This window comes from Accipiter gentilis, chromosome 2 (genome assembly GCF_929443795.1).
Source record: "Accipiter gentilis chromosome 2, bAccGen1.1, whole genome shotgun sequence".
In the NCBI taxonomy this organism is placed as follows: Eukaryota; Metazoa; Chordata; class Aves; order Accipitriformes; family Accipitridae; genus Astur; species Astur gentilis.
Window position 1 is genome coordinate 49702748 of NC_064881.1, and position 17543 is coordinate 49720290.

The 17543-nt window shown below is 42.8% G+C and overlaps 1 protein-coding gene across 1 annotated transcript in view; it reads right to left on the minus strand.

Annotated features, from left to right (window-relative positions):
- Nucleotides 1-2896: 2896 nt before the first annotated feature.
- KCNK9 (potassium two pore domain channel subfamily K member 9) overlaps nucleotides 2897-17543 on the minus strand; it is an 88212-nt gene continuing 73565 nt past the window's right edge. The window contains exon 2 of the mRNA XM_049819784.1: nucleotides 2897-3767. Coding sequence (XP_049675741.1) covers nucleotides 2926-3767 — 842 coding nt within the window. The 3' untranslated portion in view covers nucleotides 2897-2925. The remainder of the gene's footprint in view (nucleotides 3768-17543) is intronic.

Sequence of the window (17543 nt, forward strand, 5' to 3'; positions counted from 1 at the left end):
CAGACTTAAAAGTATCACTATGGGCATCTACTCTGGCTCCTTCATATCAACATACTAAAATTTCTTCAACCACGTCTATAAACTTCAACTAAGCTAAAGCAGAGCTTTTATAAAGCCACTGAGTTTTAATGCAAAGACTCTAAGTGGCAGATAGCCCATGACATGCCGAGGTAAGTTGCTCCCCTGGTTTAATACCCCATATATTAAAATTTACTCTTCATTTATGGTTCCAGAGGGAAGATTTAGTAACAAATCAGCTAGAGTATGTAACAGCTTTGAACTTCTGGGGTTCGACATGATTTATAGGACATTTAAAGATTATTTTTATATGCAGCAGAAATAGAATTTTCCTCTTTTTTTAAAGGAAAAAAAAGGAAAAAGCTAACCAATATTTTATATGATGTAACCTTTTTTCACAAAACTTTAAGATTTTTTTGCTAAAAGTCCTGCTACAGAAGTTCTCCTTTGCTAGGCAGAGAGAATTTCACTCGAGTTCTGCAAAATCCCAACCTTTTCCTGCTTTCCTCCAGCGTCAAATACACCCAGCAGGCGTACATGATACAGATGCATATATTGCAGGCATTCTTCTTCTTACCTCCTTAGGAGGAAAAGAAACCTACATTTACTTCCACTTCTGGGATACCACCAGCAGAGACGAAGAAAGCAAATTTTGACAGCACTGTGAACCCTATGGGCCAGCCTTGAGGAAACCAGCTTCTAGGTGGACACCACTGAGGTGGTTTAACACATCCCGAAACTGCTTTTCTAGGTATGCTTGCTTCAATACTTTTGCCATCAGCATTTGCCTCGGGACATGGTACCAGCAGCAGAGCATTAATGCACCCAGCATGCTCTCCTACTTTGTTGAAGGATGGTATCCCCACACATTAGGCTGAAAAAGTCCATCCTCGTCCATCCTCATTAAGAATCCTAAATTATTTCTTCACTAATCTTAATGGAGGTTTTCATGCCACAGCAATTTATAATCCCAAAGGAAGCTGCACAGGGGAGTCAGCCATGGACACTTGCTTTTCATTTACTTGCTGAAACACAGATATGGAAATTAGGAGAACATGAACATATTTGATATAGCTAATAACTTAAAGCCAGGGAGAAGAGAACAGAGGAGGAATGACATTCCTTATTTCTCCCTATTAATGCTCTTTATAGATGCCTCTTTGAAAGGATATCAATATCCATCAGCACACAGAGCTCAGAGCTGGGGCTTGTACAAAAACACGCTATCTAGTTTAAAAAAAAAAAAGGATTATTGCTTTTACACTGAGAGCACAAAATGGTAGAATCAGCAGGAGGTGATTAGTGCCAAAAAAAGATGGGTTTTGTATGGCGAATTAACACAGAAGGCGATTTAAAAGATAGGATTAAATCGGAGACAAAGGTGCAGGTTTATAAAACTCCCAGTCCTACCCGTGTCAAATCAAGGATAAATCTCCCAAAGCACTAAATCCCATGTAATCATTGCAAATTCCTATTGTTTTAAAAGGGAGCTGGATTAGGCCTCTAATTTGGTTCTGTAAAGTCTGTTTGGTCCAGATGAACAACCGAGAGATGGACAATCTCGAAGGAACAACTCTACGACATGGTCTCAACATCCTCCAGTACAACTTGCTAATGCAATCACTCCCAATGTTATCCTCCAAACACTGGAGTAAAACTGCTTTTGCCCATTACTGCTAAATGCATTTTGCCTTTCCGCCTAGCAAAAAAGCAGTATCACATCTAATCTCACAAGTTCCCAGTGAGCCAAACACAAGATACTGTCCCTTGAATTCTTCCTGAGACCAACAAAGGCTTTCCATTATTTACAAATCAAAAGCATTTAGAGACAATCATCTTTATGTTTTTTATTTAAAACAAGGAATGCCCTGTCACTATTATATAAGAAAAAATATACATCCACCTATTTATACCCATCCTAATCCAAGCATTCCAAAAAATATAATTCCTATTCATGCAGGTAATTGCTGCACAAAATAATAATAATAATAATAATAATAATTTTATAAATAAAATAAAAATAAAATACACTCTTTAGTTCCAACAATTGTCCCAATTTCTCTTAACAATTCTACTTGCAAATTGTTGGAACAGTTGAAAATGATAAAAGTAAATATAGTTAAATCAATAGGATTATTTGCTTTTGATTATTAATTCCATTGCTAGTTTTTCTTGTGTTTTTATTATGCATACCAGTTTTACAAAGTGCATGCTTTATTTTATTTTTTTTTTTAATTTTGAACTGGCAAGCTAAAATGATCCATCTTTTCCTGCCTTTTTTTAATGTTAATACAATCTAAAATCTAGCATTAAAAAATTTATCATGATACACCTGGTATATTGACTGCTTATGGCGCATGCGTGTCTTGGCAAAAAAAAAAACCCAACCAAATTGGCTCCCCTCCCTCCCTCCCCGTTCCTTTTGGAAGCAATCTAAAAGTTAAAAGCAGGCTGGAACACAATTGCTTCAAGGGAAAAAAAATGATACCTGATGCTTTAATTTTTGTCACATGGCACTAGTTGTGGAATTGCACGCGCGCACACACGCACACACACCCAACACACACACAAGCACGCACGCACGCTGCAACCTGCTCGTGAGGAAAATAGTTTATTAGGTCAGGAGTGCCAGTGGCACATGAAGGCTCCCAGCTGTGTGTGCAACTTTGGATTTGGTACCCACTTCACGTCACCTTGAATCCTCTGACATCCACCGAGGGGGTAATGTAAGGCATACTTTGCTGGAACAGTAATAATCCATGCTTCATGCTCAAGAGCTGAGTCTCAGAGGAGGACTGGCTTTCTCTACTCCCTTTGGCCTCGCTCCGTCTCACTCAAGGAACAAAAAAACCAAAACAACGGAGAAGAACTGGGGAAAACAAGGAAAGCAAAAGAAGACAAATCCCTTTAAATGGACTTTCGCCTTTTCATCAGCCTGTGGTTATCTGTAAAGCTGTGCAACCCAGGTGAGATGGAGCTGACAGGAGATGGGAAAAGGCTGTTTTTTAATGTGCTTGGCGAGATCTCCTCGATCTTGTAAGAGATGGAGTGAAAGTACTGGGGGTTCAGCTTAGAGCTGAACGAATTTTGGTGGGACACCACCCGGCTGGTGTACTCATGGGACCTGTAACACATGCAGGAACAAACTGACTGAAGGTCTGTTACTTCGGCCTTGTACCGCGGCCGACCACGCTGGGAGTCCTCTTGGATGTGGATAATCATGCTGTTGCGGTTCCCGGCCAGGGACGCCCGTTCCTCGGCGTCCCGCCTCTCGTCCTCGCTGTTCATGGTTAAGAACCTGAGAACAACCAGATTTAGAAATGCCCCAATGACTGTCAACCCCACTAGAATGTACATAAAGCTAAAAGCCACGTAGAGAGGCTTCTTTTGAAGGGCCCCTTTGGTCTGCAGGGCCACATAGTCTCCAAACCCTATCGTAGTCAACGTTATAAAGCAGTAATAGTAAGCATGGAAAAAGCTCCATTCCTCGTACTGGGAAAAGGCTGCTGCTCCAATGCAGAGTGTTCCCATGCAGGAGAAGAAACCCACAGTGACCATGTTTTCCATGGAGACCTCGGTGCTCCTCATCCCACAGCACTTTTTGATGCGTTTCAAGAGGTACTTGACAAAGGTGTTCATGCGCTCGCCCAAGCTCTGGAACATGACGAGTGTCAGTGGGATCCCCAGGACCGCATAGAACATGCAAAAGGCCTTCCCCGCATCCGTCCCTGGGGCAGCGTGTCCATAACCTGGGAGGGGGAATGAAAAGACAGGACAGTCAGTAAGGCAGGTGATGACCACAGCTTCCCCTTCATGCAAGCCACATGAATCGCAGAGACACTGATGCTGCAGCCAGATCCAAAGTCACAGGAACAATCTTCCTATCTCCTCGCTCACATCCTGTATCCGAAGCGAATAAGACACAGAACAACAAAGTTGTACACAGAGAAGTGGGAAAGATGAAAGAATGGGCAATCCATCCTACCTCAAATCACTGTGCAGACTCCTAAACAAGATCATATCACATTCATTCTCTAAAGAAATTTCACATCCATCCTGTACCACGTGCAATAGTGGTAACTTTGGAAGTAGGTGGACTTTTCCACAGTATTTTTGAGAGGAGTTTGTGTTGCCCTTCCCCAAAATGAGAGCACACTGATGGCATCCAAATTCTGTGTCTGCTGGCAGCATGGAGTTAACAACATCCACAGACCCACCAACCAAAGAAATTCCTTTTAAAACTCTTCCATACTGAACAAATCTTTCTACTGGACACCCTATGAAAGCTACTCACTGCTGGAACACCATAAGACTTTAGGGATTTAATGCCTGTTCTATCTTTAATTATTGAAGAATAAACAACTTGCTAGCTTTTTTTATTATTTTACAGCTTTTACAGCTAGTCTGGCAAAGGCAGTTTCATCAGGATGTTAAACTAATCCAGGACAGAGGATGTAGCATGTTTCACAGCATAGTTTACAGACAGTAAAGGCTAAGCCTTTATTCTAAATCAAACCGTAAGAGTGTGGGGCGCTGTTTTGAAAGTATAATTTCACTTTTTCACATCACACTGCTTTAAAAATGTACATTTCTTACAGCTGAGATTCTAAATGACAATACCAAAATCTCCAAAATAGGATGGCTGGGGACTCATCTGGCCATGGCGTGCGTTGACCATGTGGGTACCGCTATCTAGATGCCCCTTAAAGTCAATGAATAGAAATATGCACTTCACAAGTGCAGTTCCTCACATCTACACCTAGATGTCCAAAACAGGTCAGTGAGTTATTCTCAGGAGAAACCTACTCCTCTACAATCATTATAATAGAAATCTTGGGACAGAACTCAGTTCAAGATTAATATACCTAAAGTTTGGTATCTACGTGTGTGCTAGGTGTCCAAGCTCCCATTATAGTCAACAAAGATTTAGTGAAAACAGGCAGTAGTGAGTTATTTAACTGAACATCCCAAGTCTACCTTATGGCAAGATGAAATGACAGTCCCGACTGTTCCATTGACTGTATTCATTAGCTCCCCATTAGACGGACTAGACGTCTGTTGACTGCAGGAGAATTTAGACACCTACTGCACAGGCAGACAACTACACGCAAAGAGCCAAACGCAGGCATCTTAATCATGAGCAGAGCTCTACCTTCAGTGACTAGCTCCAATGTAGGTGCCTGCATTGTAGACACTGAGAGTTTATATCAGCTCTCCAGAAAGAGGCATCTAGCACCATTTGAGACCCTGAGATACCAGGATAACCATAGAGGGCTGGCAGATGAAACACGGGGCATACAGCAGACCCACACTCTTACAGATCAGAAGCTGGAGGCCAGACAGCACCTGAGATACTGCTGAGGCAGACCAGAAGTGCATGGCCATTCTCTCCAGACCATTGCGCTCATACTGCCTCAGCCTTGCCCATCACCTTTAGACTCAGGTCATGAACTTGCTGCTCTGAATTTGTCTGATCCTTTTTTTGAAACTGTTGACACTGCCCACCTCCTCAATTTCCTGTGACAACAGATTCCAGAAGTTCACTACCTGCTGTGTGAAAAGGCACTTAATAATTTCAAGCAAATCTTGTTTCAGCTAGTGCCCCTTAGCTCTAGTATTAAAGACCTACATCTACCTTATCTACCACCTTCATGACTTCAGCTAAAGACAGCTCTATCTCTGCTCTCAGTTTTCTCCTGTCTGAACTGAAGCCACAGCCTTTTTAGCTCATATAGCAGAAATCACATTCTCTTGATCATTTCAGTGTCCTTCTCTGGACCTTCTCTAGCTCTACCACATAATTTTTGAGGCGCAGAAACCAGAACTCTGCATAGCCCTCGGGGTGTGGGTGCACCACGGAGTCCGCAGTTTTGCTAGAACAAAAATATGATCACCGGGCAACCTTCAAAATGAAAAGCAACAGTGGACAAGGAAAATAAAATGAGAAAACCAGCAAGAATACCCTCGAGAAAGCAACAGATATTTCCTTAGCTCAGTTGCTAGTTGTTGGCAGATGGATAGGATGTAAAAACCAGTTTACAAAAGAAGCACGTAACTCAAAATAGGAAGTTCTTTTCAGGTTACAAAACAAAGAGATTCACCTGTTGTACTGGGCCAGGTAGTCTGTTCAACATAAAAAGCAGTTTCCAAATTACCTGGAAAGGGAAGTGTCTTCAATAGATTGATGCTGGATTTGTTCCACCTGACTGTCCCTCAATAAAGGCTATAATTGCCTCACATTACTAAGATCAGCTTTTGAACTACAGGGGTGTTAATTAAACTAGGGACATCTTACCATTTTATAGCTTTAGTTACAGCTGATAAAGAGAAGGAAAGCTTCAGAAAATGTGATTTTCCAGATGGTTGCAGAGATGGCAGTTGGTGGAAACAGCTTTCGCTTTTGGTTCTAAAGAAAATGGTTGGGGTGAAGAAAGATTTCTTTTGATATCACTATATCGCTCTCACTGAAGTTATCCACAGAGACAGTTTAGGGAGATTATAAAACATTAATATTATATGCTTACACACTATCTCACAATTGAATTTCTAAGATTTGTCACAGATTTGTAATTAACTCAGGACTCACAGCTTTCCCATAAGATAGGAAGATATCCATATCCCTGTTTTACAGATAGGAAAGCACAGGCACCGGCAGGCTATAATTTCTCTCCAATTCACACAGGTAGACAGAATATTCAGAAATTCTGATTTCTATTCTGCCCCATGTCATACTCACTTTCCACAATATCAGATAAATGTCTTTTACTGTATTTTCACCATGAAGTTGTGGTAAAGAAAGGACTTTATTCATGAAGCTGGAATAAGACTTTACAAATAGATTCATGTATAGGGGATTAGAGTCATATATTTCTCCAGTACAACATGGCTTTAAAGAATAGGCACCTTAATCATTGCCTTCAACACTCTGAAATGAGGGGTTTCAAAATACACCAAAGAAAGACTTAACTCTCCATTACTTTAGCATTACAGAATCTATCCAGCAATACACAGAACAGTGCATGAAAAACAAACTCCAGCAATGCATGTCCTCTGAAATTCAGTAAATCTCAAATTTAAAACAAGCCACTGTCTTCTTAACAACAGAGACTGCCTCCAGGAAAAATGAGAATGTCGGTAATTGCCAGAGGAAGAGGGGCACAGAGGATCATTAACATCAGGGAACAGCCCTCCGCAGTGCCCTCCGGGTCAGTCTCCAAGTAGTTGAGTTTTACTTGTGTCAAGTAAAGGCAAAAGCTGGAGCAACTGCCTTGGTAGCAGATTTCAGCTACCAAAATTCAGCCTAACTTCCTCTACATGAATGCCTCTGCCCTTTACCAGAGTATAAAGTGATGACTCCATGTGAACCATAGGAAACACAAGGCTTAAAGAGAAATAGAAAGGTTAAGCACGACATTGATATTTCTCACTCTTCTGTGGTGAAGAACAATCAAACAGAAGACCTTAAAATTAGGTATAGCAAATGCACCCCCTAACAAGCCATGGGGCTGAGGTAACAATGAGAAAGGTATAGATAGAGCTTTACATTAGACCACACCTAGGTGAATACCACCTGTACTACTCCAGTACACCAACCAGTTTGCTGAGGTCCCACAATACAGCAATATGACCACAGCAGGCAGGTTTGTCTTATATTTAATGAGATACAATTTAAATGATCAAGGACAGTCTAAATAACTTTCACCTTGATTGGAAGTGATGTCATTAGTACTCTCTCTCTTTTTATAATACCTCCCAGCTGCTTAGGCTTTCAAGACGGAGCTTATCTGGGTTGGCACCAAGAAGAATAGTTTGGCATGAAGAAATGTCATGTCTCAGAGTATTACTCCAATTCTGGACTGCAGAGCACCAATGCACTGCAAAAGCCGTCTCCTCCCAGTTATGGAGGGGCTGGGCTACAGATATCAAGCAGAACTGCAGGAAGGTGTAGGCAAGGGAGGCAAAGGGCTGACACCAAATGCGTACTCTGCTGAGGTCTTCCCTGCTTTTGATTTTTTCTAGGCCTTGTCCATTATCTGGTGGAAAAACTCTCAAAACCCATGTGCATATATATGTAATTCTAGAAAAAAAAGAGAATACTCTTTTCTTGTTTGCCAGAGTGTAGCTATGAAAGTCTGGGAAAAACCCACTCAGTCTCCTTCAAAGCTTATTTTTCCTTAGTGCTTTTCAGATGAGACACAGAAGGAAGCTCCTCATTACAATCTATGTGAGGTCCATTCAGGAGGACAACCCAAATACCTTTCTCTTGCTTCTAAAGGGATATTGTGCTGGGGTACCAGGCCACAAACAGTGTGTGCAGTGGAACACCATGCACAGCTACCCTGAATCCAACAGTGACCACAAGCGGATGGCTGGGGAAGAGTACAGGAATGGTATAATGATACATGACATGCCCCCCAAGTATTCACGTACCCAGCTTCATCATATGGAGCTCAGGGTTTTCCTAAGCCAGATACAGTTTCACTGGTTTTAGTAACACACAATGGATTTCTCTTCCATAAGCCTGGGCATTGTCCCTTGAATGTGTATAAACTTTTAGCACCTGCAACATCCTCTGGCAAGAGGGTCCATAGATCAACCATGTGTTCTTTAAAAAAATCACCATCACTTCTTTATTATGAACTTCTGTCCAATTACTATCATCTGATGTCCCCATCTTCTCCATGGAAGAGACCAGGAACAACCATTCCCTACTCCCCTTCTTTGTGTCACTCATGATTTTATAGACATTTTATCAACAAAAATGCCATGTCTGCATTCAGGCCCTAAGCAAGATCTCTGGCACTGTATAGCCTCATGTGGACAGACCAGCTTGCTTAGATCTACATCAGTAATCTTTGCACCATGCTCAGCTGCCGGGCATAGACAGCCCATGAAGTCTCTTGAATAACACTTTGCTTCTGGGGCAAAAAGGGTCTCAATAAAGAATTTCATGCTATTTCAACAATGCAGACTGCCCAGAATAAGTAAATCCATAACAAAAATAAAACTTCATGGGAAAAAATCCTGAATACTTTCAGTGTGTTGCATCTACGTAGTGACCACCTCCAAGACTGCAAGGTGATATCGACTCTAACATATTAAACTGGGACATGGGATGGATTCTACCACCCCAACCCATGATTGTCCACAGTGTTAAATCATTAGCCCAGCTCCTGACATGGCTTTACCCAACACCAACCAGCACTGTCCCAGGCAATTTGCATGCCTGGTCCACACATGGAGGTTAACGCTGGCCCGGGACCACTGCAGCTAAGCACCATTCTGGAGAAGTACATGTGTTTAGCTGTTAGCGGCATTCTCCATGCCATCTCTTCTGGCCTCTGTGTCTTAAAAAACACAGGTCCTGCTCTACTTAGAAGCACAGATGGAGACTGTGTGGTGCAAAGCACAGGGTGTTTTTCTACACTGGGCTCTGTCAGAGATTGGGAGAGGTTTGTCTCTAGATGTGCATTGGTACCAAGCCAAATACATGGTCAGTGTTAAAAAATAAAAATGAATTGTGGCAGTGGTAAGTTATTTATAGTTCACGTTCAGGCCAGTGTGTAGCTGCAGAGCAGCTAAGCCTCATTCACATTCACATTCAATATACAACAGGTTTTAGATGGCTTGAATCTCGAAGCAACATTCTGCGTTATTCATGAGGGATGCTTTATTTCTCTCAGGAGTAGGTTTCTCCCCTCATTCATCTACACATCATTCATTTCCGTGATGGACATTTGGGCCCGGTCGCCTCTGACAACAGCCTCCAGAAAGAAATTAACTACTCCATCCCCGTGACTCAAACCTTTCTTACTCATGCTGGCATCAGCCCTGGCCGTGAGATAATGAAAAGAGGATAACGGCACCTGTTACTCAGACGGGCAAACATAATTCAGATGAAAACATCTTCCTGATGTCACACACTTCACTTCAGAGGTTTATCTACGTCAGAGGAACTGCCACAAAGAACAGGGTGGCTCTCCGCTGGATTTGCTCCTCGTGTTTTCAGCGGGTTGAAGAAACAACATGGCCTTAGCGGTGCAGATGAAAAGAGGTTTCAGCAGGGATCAGGGAGATACTTCATCTAACTTACTGGTAGTAACTCATTTACCAGGACAAAGGCACTCTCCTGTAAGGAAATCAAGAGCATATCACAGACGCTGCTGTACCTGGATGAAAGCTGCTGTGTAACTCCACCAGCCTCCTGGCACATGAGCACCACTGACTGCTCCCTCTTCTCTCTCCCATGTCTGGAATCTCCCCAAATCCTGCTGCCTTTCTCCCCAAACACCTCCAGGACCCTCTTTTTCTTTCATTCCCTTGTCAGTTGATTTCACTACAGCACATCACCTGTATCACCTCTCTTATTCTGCACAGCTTTCCCTTCCATCCTTAAAGACGGGTGTCCCCTTCCATGCTCAAAAGACAGTCGCAAAGTCGGGCACATGGCTCCCTACAGGAACACCCAGCAATATGGGCTGATACCACCCCGTGTTGTGAAGACATGGACATCGTGTGAGAGAAGGAATGATGTGCCAACACCCACGTTCAACCTCAAATCCCAAATTCCTCAACATAGTTGGCATAGCCCCTCACCCTGGCTCTTCCCTGGTCTGGTATGATTGCTTCCACGTCCTGACTGCAGAGGTAAGGCCGTGCTACCTTGGAAATTACACTCTTCACTTGGCATTGCATCAAGACCTGCAGAAGACCTCCTGTTCTGGGCAGCAGGGACACAGTAGGCTTCCCTCACTTTATTCTCCCCACCACAAGCACAGACGTTTTTTCTTGTTGACCTTGGAACCAAACTTTCAAGATGTTCAGGGAAAACAGCTACAAAAGCAGCTCTGACCGCATAGGCAGGCACACACATATGCACAGGTGGTGTGTGACAAGGAAATGCGGAGGAGAAGAAATGGCTTCTCTCTGTGATCGGCTGACTGGCAGGTGAGGGCACAGCCAAAGCCAGCCTTCTTGCAGGTGGGAGGCCAGCCCTGACCCATGCGTATCTTGAGTCAGAACACAGACAACTGCTTCAGCCTCGGAAATTACCCCTGGCTCAGCGATTTCTGTAAGCTCAGCAGGCATGTTGAATCTACTGCCCGTCAGCAAACTCGGTATATGACAGCCCAGCAGCAGAGCTGCACGTCTTATCCAAAACAACTTATAAGACTGAAAAAAGAAAGAAAATTACTGCTGAGTCAGCACAATGCCAGCTTCCATGCCATTCATCCCTCCACCACATTTCCTCACTCCCTCCATTGGTTTGGTCTGCAGCCATCACACAATACCTCCTGCTTTATGAAATCCGAACCTCCTGCTCTGGTGCATTACTGATAGTAATTTTTTCCCTGTACCTTCTCTTCCAGCCACACCAAGTTGCAGTAGATACCAGCATGGTGAATGCTTTGCATTGCCCAGACTGCCTGTTGGCATCAATTCCCTCCCCTGAGCGTTAACCAGATGTTGTTAAACCATGTCCCATAAAAAGACAGAACCATAGTAAAACTATTACATCAAGCGTGCTTGGGCAACTGCTTAAGAACACAGCTCTGAATTCTTACAGCTATGATGGAGCAAGAACTGAGGCCATCACCTGTGACAGCCTTCAGGGTAGTCCTCCTGTGGGTCCAGCCTGGGAAGACAATATGTTTGTCACAGTACCTTAAATGATAGTGGTTCAAAGGCAGCAGTTTAATTTTGTGAAACACAGTCATGAACTGCCATCATCATTTCTGATTCAGGGTAGGACTTAGGACTTCAGGTTTGGCTGGTTTCATCTGAGGATCACATGCAATAGAGTCAGGCATTCCCCATAAGAAGTTGACCTTCTTGAGAAGACTTCTTTTGGACTCTTAGAGGATCCAGTCCCAGTAAGGCTCTCAGTAAGGTCACCTCCATGGGACATGTTGAAGAACTGTGTTTCAGAGGTTCTCAGACTGCTTAGACTGGGCTTTCCTCCTCCTTCCCTGCCTGGACTCCACCACCAGCAATACACAGGATGATCTTTCCTCTGTGCTGTTGGATGCCTACCTGGGGCAGTGAGGGACAAATCAGTTCCATTCATTGAGGCAGACTAGTTGGAAGTGCTGCTCATTCAGTTGTGTACCCATTGGAGGTGTGTACCTGGGCAGCTGCCACCTTCCCCACATCTGGAGAGACCTGGGGGCTTCTCTGTTTCCCCTGGAAAAGATCTTATATTCCTCCTGAACTTATACCCCTATGGGTCACAGCTCCCCTGTTTTGACAGATATTGCTTCTACCTATCGGAGAAGAACAGATTTAGTCACAACATTTGGCACTTTCAGATACCCACTGTGTTACTGCATGAAGGAGCAAGTTTACAAGTTTAAACGAAACCATAAGAAACTCTTCTTTCTCTAAATAGTAATGGGTTTATTCTAATTTTTTTATAAGGATGAGCCACCTATATCTATCTCTCTGCCCATCTGTCTTTCCTCCCCAATAGCTTTGAAGCTGCTCACCAATTTCCACCACTTAGAAGAAGCTGTAATGTGAACTTGATAATAATCTGTTCTGCTGGGCCTGCCATCTGGCAATCTGTGAATACACATAAAAGGGCCAAAAAATCAACACACACATAGTGCAGACTCAGCTGCAATGTGATCAGCTTTCTCTGGCCAGTTACAGGAAAGAAACAGGAGCTGGAGGTCCTGCAAGGTGGGGTGAGACATAGGGGCATGGGAGAGAACTCCAGGAATAGAGTGTCTCTGTCACCTTATAAGACCACCTGTGATGGAATACCTATCTGCCTATGAGGATGAGGGTGCAGATCAGAGTTCAAGAGAACTGGGGGATGTTTCAGAGTTCACAGGAAACGAGGCTTGACTACTGCTGCTGCTGCTGCTGCTGCTCAAGAAACGACTTGTTTCTAGCAAAAGACAAAACATGAAAATATTGCTTTAAAACCCAAAATATTTGAGAGTTCTGCATTTGTTTGTGTTTGTTGTTCTTTTTTTTCTTTTGCACATGAACCTTTTCCATGTTTTCCGTGTAAAATTTACACTATAAATGGACTTACTTAAAAAGTAAATGAGGCAAAGTGGAAATTTTCAAATGGCCACATGAAATCACTGACAATCTTCCTGCTCATCTCTGTGACACAGAAGACCTGATTATCTCAAACCTCCTCTTGTTGAACTTAGACAGCCTCTACTTTTACTGCTTAGATAAGAGATGTCTGCAATCACTGGCAATTCTTTTGAATGACAGACCATCTAAGGTAATTGCCACCTGGTGCACTACCCCCCAAGAAATCAAGGATGCCGACATCTGCTGGTTAATTTTGTCCAGACATGACAACGTTATCTCTACTCATCTCTGTGACCTCCTCTGCTTCAGAAAAGAGGCTGGGAAGAGGGAAGAGGTTCCTCTCCAGTTCTGTGAGCAGACTAGCATTGAAAACAGCAGTGATTTGGGTCATGTTTCTGGTATACCATTTCCCAACTCCTCCCAAAACCAACAACAGCTCTGTTCTGGATTTCCAGCTGGGTGGTAGTTGACAGTTGCCTGGACTGCAACAGAGCCTGGCCACCTTTCTGAAGAAATCAACAGCGGTACAAATCGGCAGCCAGGCACACCATCAGGAGAGCTTGTGTGCATCACAGGGACGCAGCAAGACAGCTCGGCCAACAAGCTGGATTCTTGTAACAGCAAGAAAAACAAACTTCCTAAGTCCAAGAAGAGGTAGGATGACCGTGACTCTTTGAGTTCATACATCTTGGGAGCTTGCTGGTAAGCACCAAATGATCAGGTTTTCTGGAGCCTGCACACAACCAGCTCAGCATAAAACCTTTGCATCGGGACTGGAGTGTGTTTTACATCTCTGCAGGCACTTAGATATGTGACTGCACAGAGCCCTGTAGCACTTCTGAGTCAACATTTTCCCATGCTCTTTATTTCTGACTGCCCCTGCATGCCTTTCCTCCACTTCCTCCTCTCCATTTTGTTCTCTGAAACAGAGGACTGACCTGAGGCTTAGATCACCCAAGACAAATCATGCCCAGAACAAGTTCTCAATCTGAAGAGAATCATAGCAACCACTAGGAAAAGACTTATCAGGTCATGTTATCCATTCCTGGGGGCTGGCATATGATTGTTCCCTACAATATATTCTCCAGGGCTTTGTCCAGTTTTGTTTAAATGATTGAAATAACAGGGTTTCTGCTCTCTCTCTCGGGAAATTATTCCCCTGTCTAGCAGATCCAGCTATTAGGAAGGGTTTTTTGATACACAGCCTGTATTTTTCTATGCTGTCTTTTATCACAGTGCTCTTTTATAGTCCTCAATCCCACACACCCCATTTCTCTCCATCATTTACACTTCTTGAAGATAGTCACAGCTTCATCCTTTAGTCAACATCAGCTATAAGTAGAGCTCCTTGGGGCAGAGTCCTGCAGCCATCAAAAGACAACATACCTAGACTGAGATTTTAAATGTCTCTTCAGAAGCAGCTCCTTATGGGGTCATTTTTATTGCACTTATTTGAGATCCCTCTTGCACTTCAGAAACTTTCAGGATCTTTGCTAGAGTTGTGCACAGTCCTCATAGATGCAGGACCATGGTAGCAGGGTTATCCGTTCCCCGGACAGCCCAATGTCCCCTTTGGGTATGTAGGTCTAACTGGACAACGCTGTAACATAATGATCCCATTGCATTGCAAACTTTTCCTGATGCTGTCATTTCTTTACACCCCAAAGGCTCCTTCTACCACACATACGTTATTGCAGTATTATTTTTCCCCAATCCCCTCTGTAAATGGCCTTCTTGGGCCATTTTAATCATTGTCTGTAACTGTGATTCTGGTTGCTCTCAGTTTATTGGCAATGATCTGAGACCTCTCCATGAGGGGGGAAGATGAAGGACTCGCCACCTGCAGGTTTGGCAGGATGATCCAAGCAGCAGTCTGAGGGATCAGGGAAATATACCTTAGGAAGAAGCATAGGGGCTCACATCTTAACAAGAGGCCAAAAATGAATGGGCTGCTTCTTCCTTTACTGTGCCATGATGACAGAAAAGGGGTTTGAGAAATCTCTGATTTCTCTTTGTTCAAAGGGTTAGTTCTTTTCAAACTAAAATCACATCAATTCTTAAGCATTCACAGGGTTAACAGGATTCTCCTCTCAGCCCTGCTGAATGCCTGAGACAGCTCTCAGTCTGACACTGCCAGGGCTCGAGAAGCTGGATCTCAACAAAAATCCTGTTAAACAAACATTACCGAAGGCTGGCAAGCAGCAGGGTGGCTCGAAACTTCAGGCACAAATCATTCCTGACGTAGTAATCATGTCCTCTGAACCTGTGATGTCATTATCCACTGCAGTCCAGAGAGTTCTGTTTGCAAATCAGTGTGACATCAAATGCTGTCAGAGCTGGTCTGGTAAAACACAGCACATCCAGTGAGAGATGTGGGGTGACAGTCAGGGAAGCAGTTCAGCTGTGTTTTATTTCATGCTGTATCTACTGCAGATTGTTCCCATGAGGAAGGAAAAAAAAAAGGATAGTTTTCAAACTTTTAAAATACAATAGACACATGGTATTTTGAGAAGATTCTCCTTTCTGGTGTTTGAGAAACCAGGGCCCCCCATCCAAAAGAGCAGCTAAAGGAATGGTTAGTGATTCCCACTGCGCTCAACTTCAGTTGAGCTAGAAAAACATGTCAGCAAATCAATTAGGAGACACGACTTCTACTAATACTGATAAAGTGGTACAAGCTCTGATCTAGACAAAATTATACAGAAACAAAAGCACTTCTTACAGGGTAGTCTCGGCAGGTGAACAGACTAGTGTGGGGGAACCATCAATTCCTCTTCCCTCTCCTTTGCTTTTCATTCTCTGTCCCTTCATGACCATGATAAGGAATTAGCCAGATGGACACAAGTTTTCATGCTTCTAGATCTTTGCAATTATAGACTTCTTTATATCAGTTACAGCATTTATTGTACCCTTTTCTGAAAAAAGCACTCCCAAACACGTCTTCTGACTCTGGCTGGCTGCAGTTTTGGCCAAGGCTCTTTTCCCTGCAGACACTCTAATTTTCCAGCAGCTTTATTAGCTGAAACCTGGCTTCAGTGATCTAACAGCCAAAGCAAGTGGAGTCCATCATAATTTCCCCCATTACATCACATACAGACCGAGCAGTGATTCAATTGGATTTATAGATAGAACTCATCAAAGGGGTACATGTATTTCATTTAAAAAAAAAAAAAAGGTTAAAAAAACAAAAAAAGAAAAACATTTTGTTCAAATGCTTTGGATTTTCTGTTGCTCTTATTCCCAAAACAGACTTATGTTTGAAAATACAAGCAAAGAGATATTTTTCAATTTTCCTTTACAAATTTTAAGTGTGTTCTGTCAATTGTCTTTGAAAGACTGAAATAATTCAACCAAAACACTTCTGTGAAGGACGAAGCTCAATTCTGACTGAGAAAGCATTTTTGGAAGTTGAAACCAAGAAAGTTAATGGAAATATATTGCCCAATTCTACTGTCCTGTACTAACTTTGAAGTACCTTTATCCTTGCACTTTGAAGACAGAAGAGCTGAGCTAAAAGCGAAGGTCAAAGTTTTGCAACATTGTTCAGGGTTCTTCATGGGAAGATTTGATGGAATTGTGGTATCAGGGTAATTACACCACTGGAGCTAGTTGGGTCTAACTCATTGGGTTGGCACTTTCATATGAAGCCACCTCATCGTTTTTTTCTCATAGCAACTTTTATCTCAAAGAAGCGAGCACACACCAGGAGCGTAGAGACTGCCAGTACCTTTCTCCACCAAGATGAAACCAGAGGCATTTCTCATGGGATGCTGTTTCAGCCAGCAGAAACTGTCCAGGGAAGTCAGGTGCTTTAGGAACTTGAGCCTAAGAGATATTAAACTCAGAACTTGCTTTCACATGCAATGAAAATCCCCTTCCTAAAAAGATGGAGCTCCGCCTCAGTTAGGGCTTCCGTCTCCACTAATGAAGCTGTAAGGCTGTCACTAAACTCATTGCTCTTACAGCTAAAAGTCTTCCTATTTTCAATCCAAACTTGTTCATGGTCTGTTTGTTCTCGTAAAAGTAAAGTCCTTAGCTCAAACAACAATCCTCCCTGTTTGTCTTCCCTACTCCCATAGATTAATAAAGATCAGCCATATCTTACCAGCCTGGGTGTTTTGGGTTTTTTTTCCTAGGATGAAAAAACCAGCCACTGCTAGTCTGTTGCATTAGACAGTTTCACAGCATTTTGCACCTTTCCAGCTTGAATTCCATTTTCTTGTACACCAACAATGCAGATACAGAAACACAGAAACTCAATGCTCCATTTACAGACTTTGAATAGTATTTCATACAATTTTAGACAGTTCTTGTAGACAGCACTGACACAAAACTTGAAATAAAGCACTGCATCTCAAACCTACCCGTCTTTGGTTCGCAGTACTAAAAATCCATGGGATCTTATTTTGTCTCACACTGATGAAAACAGAGTAATCTTTCTTGGTGACTATGAAGTCACAGCACTATAACTC